Raw genomic sequence first — 13,725 nt, 5'->3', positions numbered from 1 at the left:
AAGACGTGATTTAAAATCCGGAAGTGAGGGGGCCTGTCTAATAGTAAGTGGTAATTGGTTCCACAGCCTGGGCGCCATCACCGCAAATGCACGGTCACCCCTAAGCTTCAGCCTTGATCTTGGGACTACTAGAAGCAGGTGGTCAGCTGATCTGAGGGTTCTGGTTGGACTGTAAGGCTGAAGCAGTTCTGACAAATATGGCGGCGCAAGATTATTCAAACATTTAAAAACAAATAATAATATCTTAAAATGTATTCGGTAATGTACCGGGAGCCAGTGAAGAGATGCTAAAATTGGGGTGATATGTTCATGCCTGCGGGTTCTAGTTAGGAGTCGAGCAGCAGAGTTTTGTACAAATTGCAGATGGGCCAGTGCCGCCTGACCGACACCTGGATACAAAGAATTACCGTAATCCAGCCGAGTTGTGACAAAAGCATGAATCAATTTTTCCATATCAGAGCGTGAAACAATAGATTTCACCTTAGCAATCTGGCGAAGCTGATAAAAACAGTCCCGAACAACACAAGAAATCTGCTTCTCAAATTTAAAATCAGAATCAAATTGGACCCCTAGATTTTTGACATAATTCTTAAGAAACGGAGACAATGAACCGAGGTCAACATTCAGGGAGGCCTGGCTACTCGGTTTGAACACCATGACTTCAGACTTACTGTCATTCAAACTTAAAAAATTACATGAGAGCCACGACTTTATATCGTTGAGGCATTCAATAACTCCAGAAGGTCTTATCTTTGTCCATGTGATCAGCAGCAAACTTCAGTCGAGCCTTAAGGTGCCGCTTTTGGAGCAAGGGCTTCCTTCTTGCACGGCAGCCTCTTAGTCCTTGAAGATGCAAAACACGCTTGACTGTGGACACTGACAGCTGTGTTCCAGCAGCTTCTAATTCTTGGCATATCTGCTTTTTGGTGATTCTCGGTTGAATCTTCACCCTCCTGACCAATTTTCTCTCAGCAGCAGGTGATAGCTTGTGTTTTCTTCCTGATCGTGGCAGTGACAAAACAGTGCCATGCACTTTATACTTACAAACAATTGTTTGCACTGTTGCTCTTGGGACCTGCAGGTGCTTTGAAATGGCTCCCAGTGACTTTCCTGACTTGTTCAAGTCAATGATTGTTCAAGTCAATAATCACTCACAAGAAATTGCTAATTCATGTTGCTGTATGTATATTTTTGACTCAGCAGATTTGATCACTTCTTCTGTTAACCAATAATAAAGTCATAAAAGAACCAAACTTCATGAATGTTTTTTGTGACAAAGAAGTATCTGTTCCAATCACTCTATCGGAGAAAAATCAGAGTTGTAGAAATAACTGGAAACTCAAGAGAGCCATGACATTGTGTTGTTCACAAGTGTATGTAAACTTCTGACCACAACTGTAACTCCAAAAATGGGCCACCGGACAAAAGTGTTGGCACCCTTTGAAAAATCATGGGATGCTTCTCTAATTTGTGCACTTACCAGCACTTGTAACTTACCTGTGGCACATAACAGGTGGTGGCAATAACTAAATCACACTTGCAGCTAGTTAACCCTTAGATGCACAAGTTACTGGATCCTACAATCTTCCATAAGTGGGTCAAAAATGACCCGTATTAGAACCAATGTGTTTTTATGCCATTTTGGTGAAGAATGATCACTTGTATATTGATTAGTATTACATTTAGGGCCACACAAGAATGATTTCATGCTTGAAATATCTTTTGATTCAATTAACATAAAAAAAAAAACAACAACAACAACAACAACAAAAGAACAGCAATAGACTGTATCCTTTCTTGTATTTGATCCTTAATGATGAAGAGCTCTCAAGCATCTTTTTGGTGAGACAGTGGTGCTAAGCCCTTGCGGAGGCACTGACCGATTTCTGAGGAAATTGTGGCTCTGTGTTCTGCCCTGGATGGGAGGTAATTCGCTCTAGGAAGAGCCCTACAAACTCATTCTGTTGGCCATGATTTGGACACTTTCTTCTTCAGAGGACACATTAGTGGAATCTTATGATTCAGATTGATCCTGTTTAGTTGGATTTCCAGGTGGACAACTGCCACTGCCACCTGGACAATAGTCTGGGTCCTCATCATCAGAAATTTCGGACACTTGAGTCCAACCCCGTCACTGCCTCTCCATCATCCACCATCTGGAGGACCATTTCAGCTGTAAAACTAGGCGCTATGACATTTTGGACGAGGAAACAAAAGAGTAATGTTTTCAATAGATCAAGATGTAGCTGTATAAATAAATACACACATCCACAAACAAACACACTATATGTACAGTAATGTTAGCTAACTTAGGCTAGGTTCATACCGCAGGTCTTAATGCACGAATCCGATTTTTTCGTGTTTTTCCGACTCGACTGAACGGGAAAAGTCGCATAAAAGTGGACCATTTCAAATTCGATTCAGCTCAATTTCGGATGTAGTTAAAATCCCTTCTGGGCCACATTTTTCCAGAATGTGGCTGCGGTCTGAACTGTCAAGTCCCCCAAATTGGAATTCATGCAGCAATTAACATCAGCAAAGAACGAAAGAGACAGGGTGCTACGGTAGCGGTGCAGCTGTGCATTAGCGTTAGCGCCCAGCTTGAACGTGGCCTTTGGAGAAGGAGCGGGCTTGACAACAGTCATAAAAAAATTAAACGGGTTGAGGATAAGCCTGAGTATGCTCCGTTTTCTCTCTGCTCCAAATGAGGAATATTGCTTACACGGCGAGGTGTCGGGGCAAACTGCCCGTATGTGTGTGTGTGTAGTCATTTGTTTTGATGCTCCTGCGCATCTCGGACTGTGGATTAGTGTGCATATGTGATACTTGAACAGGCTCAATGGACAAAGGCAGTCTGAACGGGCACGCCAAAAAAACATATGACAAAAAAAATCGGAATTGTGCATTAGGAGCTGCAGTATGAACCTACCCTTATATAGCTAGCTAGTTATGAAGTAGGTTAATTTGTTGATAAATAATAATTAAAAGAGTCATGAAAGACACACACAAAATACTATATGGACATAATACTTACAGTACAGGTATCAGCTCTTGCTGTGTAAAATAATCTACTTAAGGGATGTCACTTTTTACATATCTAGTCTGTGCGGTCCACGGTTAATTTACAGTATTCCTGACAGCCAAAGTTGATAAAGATGAAAGATTCCCATTGAATTCCACAGAAAATGCATGTGGGTCATTTTTAACCCACTTGTGGAAGCTTAGAGTAGTAATACATAAATGACAATTCCGTCAAATGTATAAAAAGTTCATCAAAAATTTGTATGGCATTATAACAAAAACATGTTTTTTGAAGAATACCTGGAATATGAATTGATAACATTTTTTCATTTCGAAGATATTTCAAGAAAACACCCTCCTGTGTCCTTGTGTGTACCACTCTGTACATGGAGAAAAGAAAGAAGACCAATGAACTGTCTGAGGACTTGAGAAGCAAAATTGGGAGGGAGGATTCGCAATCTCAAGGGTAAAAGTCCATCTCCAAAGACCTGAATGTTCCTGTGTTTACTGTGCACAGTGTCATCAATAAGTGTAAAGCCCAGGGCACTGTGGCTAACCTCCCTAGATGTGGACGGAAAAGAAAAATTGACGAGAGATTTCAACGAAAGATTGTGCATTTGGTGGATAAAGAACCTCGACCAACATCCAAACAAGTTCAACCTGTCCTGCAATCCGAGGGTACAACAGTGTCAATCCGTACTATCCGTCGGCGTCGGAATGAAAAGGGACTCTATGGTAGGATACCAAGGAAGACCCCACTTCTGACCCAGAGACAGGCAAAAGTGCCAAAACTTACTTGAGAAATCCAAAAATGTTTTGGAAGAATGTTCTCTGGTCAGATGAGACAAAAGTAGAGCTTTTTGGGAAAAGACATCAACATACCGGTAATGGTTTACAGAGGGGAAAAAAACGAGGCCTTCAAAGAAAAGAACACGGTCCCCACAGCCAAACATGGTAGAGGTTCCCTGATGTTTGGGGTTGCTTTGCTTCCTCTGACACTGGACTGCTTGACCGTGTGCATGGCATTATGAAGTCTGAAGACTAGCAACAAATTTTGCAGCATAATGTCGGGCCCAGTGTGAGAAAGTTGGGTCTCCCTCAGAGGTCATGGGTTTTCCAGAAAGACAATGACCCAAAACACACTTCAAAAGCAGTAGAAAATGGTTTGCGAGAAAGCACTGGAGACTTCTAAAGAGTCCAGACCTGAATCCCATAGAAATCCTGTGGAGAGATCGGAAAATAGCACCCTTCAAATCTCAGAGCTTGAGCAGTTGGCCACTGAAGAGTGGTCTAAAATTCCAGCAGAAACTCATTGATGGATACCGGAAGCGGTTGTTCGCAGTTATTTCGTCTCAAGGTTGTGCTGCCGAGTATTAGGCTGAGGATGCCAATACTTTTGTCCGGCCGATTTTTGGAGTTTTGTATAAAATGATAATGATTTATTTTTTACTTCATTCTCTTTTGTGTTTTTTCACTGCAAGCGAAATAAATGAAGATATTACTTCCAAAGCATTTGGAATTGCAATCATTTTCTGGGGGAAACTGAGCATTATCGGACAGAGTTGCAAGGGTGCCATTACTTTTGGCCAGCACGGTACTTCTCATCACTTTAAAAAAAAAAAAAAAAAGGAAAGCCTGCATAAAATGTTAGAAAATGTTTATTTCATTTAGGTTTGTCCAGAAGACATTGCGGCGACTTGTCTACTGTCCAGACAGTGGTTTGAGTGCTTTGTCCAACTCAAATTTCTTTTACATACTTATCCCCAGTTGTAGAAGTAGATCTTCTGCCAGGTGGGCAGGTAATCCATGAGGGGTCCTGTACAGACAACCAGTTTGTTAGGTAGAGAAGCTTTCATATTACCGTAATGGCCTGAATATAAGACAGTGTTTTTTGCATTGAAATAAGATTGAAAAAGAGGGGGTCGTCATATATTCGCGGTCTAGACATTATACTCATTCACGATGCTAGATGGCGCCAGATATCATTGAAGCGAAGTTCTGTCATGACAGCTCTCAGTGGTCTAGACCGTTTGCTTTATTTTACTGTAATGTTTTTCCTTATTCAGATTTGTTTCAAGACTGCAGTTACAGTTAGACTTCACTTTGATGGTTAATGCAGTTATTGCAATTTTGTTGTTTTATCACAACAGATTGGTTTATTTACATTTCAAAAACCATAAGCCATTCATTCACGAATGTGATTGCACTTTAGTTTACATATTTAAATGTTCAGATATTAAGATTTGAATGACGCAAAATAACATGCTTTTTCTCTCAAATATATTGTTATAATCATTTGTTTCGGATGTACTGTAATTTCCGTCTTATATTTGGGCCAAAACGGTACTTTATAGTCTCCATTTAAATCAGAATGAAAAAGTGTCTTGAGTATTTTATCTCAGTAAGAGAGGGAAAAAATGCCAGTTCACTGTTCGCGCACCCTTTTAAAAGTCAACGTTCATGCATTTTGTGACATTTTTAAGACCTTATAGATATAATTTAAGACCAAAATGTCACAAGAAATTCTGATGAAGAAAAAACAAACAAACTACAAAACAACTAATACATGAGCTATTTTCATCCTTGTGCTGTGAATTGGAATGAGTTTATCACTGGCAGACGTCCAATCCATTTGAAGTGGGATGGATGGCAGCGAATAAACGTTCATTCGCTGACATCCCTTCAGTGACAGCCAATGCCGGGCGATGACTTCATTTTGGGGCAGTTCCTGTTGATTTTCGGTCACTTCCTTTGACTTTTGGGGCATTTATGGGTCACTTCCTGTTAATTTTGGAACATTTACGGGTCACTTTCCGTTGATTCTGGGTTACTAAAAAGCAAGTAACTCAATAATGTCCCCAAAGGAATACGAAGTGACTCAAAATCAAAAGGAAGTGACCTGTAAATGCCCACACTGTGAATGGTGTGGTTTCAGTGCCATTGATGGCACTAGACTCTCAATCCAATCCAAATGAACTGAATGAATCGCACCGACAGTGGCAGCCAGTGAGCTAATGTTGAAACTGTTTTAAAGGAAGATTTTGGTGGCAACTTCTTGGTTCCATTTTAGAACGATATATCGATTCTTGGTGGGAGCATATCTATAACCTTTTGGGATACAAAGTCCCGCCATCTAATCACCTTTTCAATACATCATCACATCCTTACTTTGTATCGGGCGGGCACTGTTATTTTCACCAGGGGCCAAACACCTCTTAAAGGGATTCAAGGAGAGAAAGACATGTAGTTCTCAGAACATAAATGCTAGTACGAGTTACACTAATTTAATATTAAAACCCCTCTTAATGTTTTCGTTTTAATAAAATTTGTAAAATTATTTTAACTAGTACGTCGCCATTAATGTTGTTGACGTTGCAGGGCGGTGATGTCACATGGGCTCGCTGCCGGACTTCCACAGTGTCACTCGTGAACTACATAAACATGTCGTCGGTTCTGCCCTTCCAATTTGAACCCGAACGTAATATCAATGAAAAGGACAGCCCTGTTGATATTTCACAAAACGAGCAGCAAAAGCGAAATGAGCATCAAAAATGGGATGAGAGAAGTAGCTTACATGTGTCAAGTTCGCTAGTGACAGCTAGCACTCTCCTGCTCTAGTGACGGAGCAGGAGAGTGATGTGAAAACATATTTGCAGATCTTCACAGTAAACTATTGTGTGATCCAACTTATTCCAATATCATTGTAACGTCTACAAAGTATCACCCGCTTAGTAAAGTTGCAATTCTTTATTTTGGGAACTTATACAACACACGGCTGCTGTGTGCCACATCTCTGTAAGTCACGCGGTGGATTCAGGAACGCGAGCAAATACCCCCACTACAGTATAACCCGATTCGTTACATTATTATGGAGATAGTTAGCATCCAGAGCTGTTGTGTGGATGGCATTAGTACACACACACACACACACACACACACATAGCGGTTTATTTTTTTGTATCACCGAACCTTATTTTTGTCGCGTAAATGTGCTGTCCACGTCGTCGATCATCCTGCCTGTGTCTCAGTTTATCAGATCTTGCTCCCGAGAGTCCGGAAGCTTGCTTAAAAATGAATATAAATGTTTAATACTTAGTTTGATTGCTGGCTATTCACATTTGCATTTTCTGCCAAACAAGTTATAATGATGCCTTATTTTGCACATTGAGATCTAAAAGGACTGTCGTGTACTTTATTTGTACTTAAAGCACGTGAGACACATTGTGAGCAAACATGATTCTCTTTTCCACTCCGCACTGGCGCTGCAATAAGGGAGCGTTCAAGACCACACACTTTTGGCAACAATCAGGAAACACCACAACGACCATGTTATTTTTTTCTTTATCGATAGTATGAGTATTGTTTATCGATCAATCAGTAACTCAAGTCCTCAGATGAAAAGCAACAAATGGTCAACGAATACAGATGCGAGGCTTGACCACAAATTAGACAACAAATGCAGAGGGTTGCGTACAACGGTTTATTGAACACACACACAAAAACAGGCAATCGCGAAATGGGAGACAATAGAAAAAAAACAAAGGGAAAACTGCGGTGAGAAGCCGTAAAAGTAAGGGGGGAAAAAATAGTGAACTCAAATAACTGCACATGGTAGAGGTTATTCATGGTTATTCAAATAACCAGGGCAGCAGGAATATGAAAAAACCCAGGCAAAGTCGCTTATTAACCGGGAAGCAAGCTTCCGGACTCTCGGGAGCAACATCTTATAAACAGAACAGGATGATCATCGACAACGTGGACAGCGCCTTTACATTCAAAGCAAGGTAAGGTGATGCAAAAAAATAATCAAACTGCTGTGTGGATGCTAATTATCTCCGTAATAATATTGGAATAAGTTAGGTCACTCAATAGTTTACCGTGAAGATCTGCAAACATTTTTTCACATCACTCTCCTGCTCTGTCACTAGAGCAGGAGTGCTAGCTGTCACTAGCGAACTTGACACATGTAAGCTACTCCTCTCATCCCATTTTTGATGTTCATTTTGCTTTTGGTGGTCGTTTTGTGAAATATCGACAGGGCTATCCTTCTCATTAATATTACGTTTGGGTTCAAATTGGAAGGGCAACCGATGACATGTTTATGTAGTTCACAAGTGACACTATGGAAGTCTGGCAGCGAGCCCATGTGACGTCACCACCCTGCGACGTCAACAACAATAATGGCGACCTCCTAGTTAAAATAATTTTACAAATTTTATCAAAACGAAAACATTAAGAGGGGTTTTAATATCAAATTATTGGAACTTGTACTACCATTTATCTCATTAGAACTACATGTATTTTTGACGAAGGTTCCCTTTAAATCAGACATGTCCAAAGTCCGGCCCGGGGACCAAATGCGGCCCTTGGTCAAATTTCATCCGGCCCCCAGCCTCTGTCATAAAATCAATAACGTCTGGCCCGCACACAGACTTAATAAATTGGTCAACAGTACTGCTACTAGCATATGAAGTAGCATACACACTAAATGCTGCTCCTCATTTACCCACTAAAAGGCAGCAGCACTCTAAGCAACATTATCCCGTGTGACCCTTTTCTCACAATTTTCTAAAATGGCGACAATCAATAAAAAAAGAAAGTTGACTGCGACAGCCGCCGCTTCAAGGATAGGTGGAAATTGGACTATTTCTTCACTAAAATACGCAACAACTGTGTCTGCCTCATTTGCAAAGAGACAGTGAAGTCGCTGTTTTTAAAGAGTTCAATGTGAGGCGATATTACCAAACAAGACACGCTGACATGTACGACAAGATTACAGAGAAAATACATAGCGAGAAATTGAAGGAACTTGAAGCTAGTTTAATTTTACAGCAGCAGTATTTCACAAGAGCCCAAGAGTCGAAAGAGAACGCCACAAAGGCTAGTTGCGGGATTGTTGAAATTATTAATTAAAAAAATAATAAAGCAAATGTGACACACGGATTGGTTTGCTTAAATATACTGTTCTACGCAAATGACGAAAGCCAAGGTCGGCCCCCCACATTTTTACCACACCATATCTGGCCCCCTTTGCAAAAAGTTTGGACACCCCTGCTTTAAATAAACCATTTTCCATCCATTTCTGATTAAATTTACACTTCCCTATGTCTGCATATTCCCGCTCACCTTTGCAGCCATGAGATAAACAGGAAATGGCGTCATGGCGACAACTCGAGTTGCTGACGTACCCTGAGGTTGTGAACAGCGTACCGTATAACATATACTAATCCCAAACTCTCGTTTTCAGTGCACAGCCATGAATAAAACAAATACACACCATTAGAAATTTTACAGCAGATTACAGTGATTTCCCTGTAATTAAATGCATCGTCTAGTAGTTTAATAGATTGTGCAGTTTTCCATTACGTTTAAGACAATTTAAGACCATGATTCTCCAGACTTTTAAGACTTGAAAAGTTACATTTTGGCATGAGTTACACTAATTTCATATTAAAACCCCTCTTAATGTTTTCGTTTTAATAAAATTTGTAAAATCATTTTAACTAGTAGGTCCCCATTGTTGGTGACGTTGCAGGGGGGTGACATCACATTGGTACGCTGCCGGACGTCCACAGTGTCACCCTTCAACTACATAAACATGTCGTCGGTTCTGCCCTTCCAATTTGAACCCGAGCGGAATATTAATGAGTAGGATAGCCCTGTCGATATTTCACAAAACGAGCAGCAAACCCAAAATTACCAGGCGAGACAGAATGAGACGAGTAGTGTTCATGTGTCAAGTTCGCTGGTGACCTGCTCTTTCCTGCTCTAGTGACGGAGCAGGAGAGTGATGTCGAAAAATGTTTGCACATCTTCATGGTAAACTATTGTGTGATCCAGCCATATACTTCATAACCTATTGACATGGGAACCGCCTCACTTTACAAACAGTGAAGCTTGTTCTCAGCACTTTTATACAAAATTTCTTCAGATCAGTAAGAAGTAAGCACATAAATATTTTGCACTATAATCAGGGGTGCACATAAGTGGTCCGCATGCGTGCATGCCGACTGGACGTAAACAAACGCGCTGGCTCTCAACGGCTTCCATACGCTTTTGCGTACCGATGGCTGACCACTTTATTTGCGGCGGACACGAGAAAATCACATCTCAAAATGTCAAAGAGGCAGGCCCCACTGAGTAATTATTTCCGTGTTCCTCCAGCCCCGTCAAAAGACAGACAGACGACAGACGTCACCGGAGCTACCGAAAAAAAAGGACTTTTGCTGAAAAGTGGCTGCAGGAGGTACCATGGCTAGAAGCAAATGATGCTCGCACAGAAATGTGGTACAAAATTTGCCGTGAGAATCCCAATGTCGCTGATAAGAGCAGCGCATTTTACGTAGGGTCAAAGAATTTCAGCCATCAAAACTTTGAAAAGCACGAAAAAAACAGAGCATATGGCAATTAAGCAAACTATCAATGTCAGACAGCACCCCACTCGCCCTATTGACTAGTGGCGGCATAAAGTTAATGACGAAGAGCGCCATGCACTGACAAACGTGTTTTTGCTCTCATTTCACAAAGCTAAACATGCACGTTCAATGAGCTCTTATGAGGAGGACATCCCACTTTTACAAAGGCTTGGAGTTAATGTGGGAGCCGCATAATGCCCTTTATTTTGAATGAGTGCTTTTATGTTGTTTCTTTACATTTCACTTCAAAGTAATGGCAGTTTTGTTATGCCAGTTGATGTTAATCAAGCATTAATTGTTAATATAATTAATTAAAGGTAACTGGCTCTAAGTAAAGCTTGTCATAATTTTATCGAATCAGGCGGGTCGGCTCTCAAGCTCAATGAGGACCAAGTCACATCTCCAGGTCCTCCTCTGAGAACCTGGGCAAAAAAAATATGTGCAGCCCTGACTATAATGCATGTTTATATGATGGCATTGTTATTTTTGCTTGTTAGCAAAAAAATATATATATATATATATTTTTTTTTTTGCTTCAGAGCATTAAATGTATTGAATTGAATCAAAAATCGTGTCCCCTTGTATCAAAAATCGTATGGAACCGTGACTTACCTGTTTTGTTGCATCCCTACACACAATAGTTTACCGTGAAGGTCTGCAAACATTTTTTGACATCACTCTCCTGCTCCATCACTAGAGCAGGAAAGTGCGGTCACTAGCGAACTTCACACATGAACGCTACTCGTCTCATCCTGCCTGTCCTGTTAATTTTGCTTTTGCTGCTCCTTTTGTGAAATATCGACAGGGCTATCCTACTCATTAATATTCCGCTCGGGTTCAATTTGGTAGGGCAGAACCGACGACATGTTTATGTAGTTAAAGAGTGACACTCTGGAAGACCGGCAGTGTACCCATGTGACGTCAACAACAATGGCGACCTTCTAGTTATTTATTTTTTTTTTTTTTTACAAATTTTATTAAAACGAAAACATTCAGAGGAGTTTTAATATCAAATTAGTATAACTCATACTAACATTTATCTTTTAAGGATTACATGTTTTTCTATCCGTGGTACCCTTTAATGACCCACAGGTTTGTATTCAAATTTGTATTCAAAAGATCATGGTGTACTTACGCGCTATGAGGCCGATTCCAGGAACATGATTGGCCAGAAGCCGCAGCAAAAAGAGAATCTTTTCCCTGCAAAGGCAGAAAACAATTTGAAAACAATGTATATTCCATTTTGAACAACGGTTGACCGTGCTCGTCCTTCCCAGTTTCAAGACTTCATATGGCGACCTTCACGAATACTCACTCAGAATATCTGTCATAAAATGGGGAGCGGACAAGGTAGTAGAGTAAAAGGAAGGTTCTTCTCTTCATTTCTTCTCGCTCCCATCTGTTATCGAACGTTCTCTCGTGAAGCACTGCAAAGCTTGATGTTCAAACGGACAGAAGAAAAGCAGTCAAAATTCTGTGTACAGTTCAAGAGAAGTCAGCATACATATATTCCCACAGAATAAAGTGAAAAACCATCATTGGACTGAAAATTTTTGAAATATTGACGAGACTACGCATTGAGGGGATAAAATTGTTGAGGTGGTATTTGTGGTGGTTTATTCAGTTATGTTAACACTAGAACTACCAAGGGTGGATCAGTTGATACAAATCACTTTGGTAACCAGAGAAGGATCATCTGACCCTGATCAGCATATCTTTTGTGAGCAATATGGTCTTCATTAGTCATTCCCATTCACACTCGCAAAACCACAGTTTTGGATTGCTCCAATTGGCATCTTGAGTGTTTGCAGGGCAGGACTGCCCTGGGTTTGTTGAAAAGTGGACCGCTCAGGCAGGCAGTCGGGCGGACAACCTTTTTACATACTGTATTCCAAAAGCTGCAGTTTGCCTAGAGTATGTACTGTAAACTGAAGCTTGTGTTTGCTAAATAATAATAATGCATTTTATTTATAACGCACTTTACATTTGGAAAACAAATCTCAAAGTGCACATTGGCAGTAAAGAAAATAATAATAAATAAAATGAAAAAGACTAAGAATAACAGAGTAAGAGCAAAACAGACACAAGCACAGATAAAATCAGACACCAATCAGATAAAAGTAAGGCAGTCAATTAAAATTAGCTAAAATAAGCTTTTTTAAAAAGGTGAGTCTTTAGTCCTTTTTTAAATGCATCCACCGTCTGCGGGGCTCTGAGGTGGTCTGGGAGGGCGTTCCACAGACGGGGAGCAGCAGCTGTAAAGGCCCTATCGCCCATAGTCTTGAGCCGAGTCCTGGGCGGGAGTAGACGGTGCTGTTGGCCTGACCGGGTTCTGGCTGAAGTATGTGATGTGAGGAGTTCGGTGAGGTAGGTGGGGGCTACACTGTGTAGACAGTGATGGGTGTGAAGGAGGATTTTGAATTCAATACGGAGGTGAACAGGGAGCCAGTGGCGGGTGCGGAGGATGGGGGTGATGTGCTCATGTTTACGCACCCTCATGTTTTGCTGGGACAAAACAGCTGTTTGAGCTGCTGTGGAAAGTTCTTTGGTCATTATGTTCTTCAACATAATAAACTGTGACCCTTAACAACTGAATGTTGGACTTGTCAAGACGAAGTTAAGGTGCTTGATAGGGTTTGTCGCATATGTTCTAACACTTAATTTTCTAAAATGTAGATAGTCTGGTTTAGCTACAGTTCTGGATGCTAGTCATAGTTTCATGCCACATGGCCCTCTCATTTTTTTTTCACTAACCCAGGAGTCTGGATTTGCAAATATTCAAGATGCTAATTGCTGCTATCCAGAGTGAATCCCACCCCCTTTACATCTAGGCTGGTTGACTGTTTGTTTGATTGGTCTTTAACGCCTTTGAGATTTCTATACAGCCCAAAAAAAAAAACGGGACATCCAGTGTTAAATCAACCTATTTTTATAAATTGGACATACCGTATTTCACAGACTAAGTCGAACCAGCCAGTAAATGTGCAATGAAGGGTAAAAAAAAACTTCAGTCGCACTGGAGTATAAATCACATTTTAGTGAAAAATGTATTTGATAAAATCCAACACCAAAAACCGACATGTCATCTTGAGAGGCAATTAAAAAAAAAAAATACAGGGGAGGATCGCTTTTTTCGCGCAGGTTCTATCGCAAGCAAAGAAAAAAGGCTCGAAAAAAGATTGCACTGGTTGCACTGTTGCGCACAGATGTAACAAGTACAGGAGCCCAAAATCCACAAAATGTGAGATAACCGGCGATCACCATTGCGTTTTGCAACCAATTTATACTG

At 40.7% G+C, this 13,725-nt stretch overlaps 1 protein-coding gene across 1 annotated transcript in view; it reads right to left on the bottom strand.

The window, feature by feature from the left end:
- Positions 1-4,652: 4,652 nt before the first annotated feature.
- Positions 4,653-13,725, bottom strand: part of pex16 (peroxisomal biogenesis factor 16) — a 59,158-nt gene continuing 50,085 nt past the window's right edge. The window contains exons 9-11 of the mRNA XM_057838257.1: positions 11,752-11,871; positions 11,572-11,636; positions 4,653-4,837 (exon numbers count right to left, since the gene is read on the bottom strand). Of these exons, the coding sequence (XP_057694240.1) occupies positions 4,779-4,837; positions 11,572-11,636; positions 11,752-11,871 (244 nt within the window). The 3' untranslated portion in view covers positions 4,653-4,778. The remainder of the gene's footprint in view (positions 4,838-11,571; positions 11,637-11,751; positions 11,872-13,725) is intronic.

The sequence above is a fragment of the Corythoichthys intestinalis genome, chromosome 1 (genome assembly GCF_030265065.1).
Source record: "Corythoichthys intestinalis isolate RoL2023-P3 chromosome 1, ASM3026506v1, whole genome shotgun sequence".
Lineage (NCBI taxonomy): Eukaryota > Metazoa > Chordata > Actinopteri > Syngnathiformes > Syngnathidae > Corythoichthys > Corythoichthys intestinalis.
This window is presented reverse-complemented; position numbering and strand designations above follow the sequence as displayed.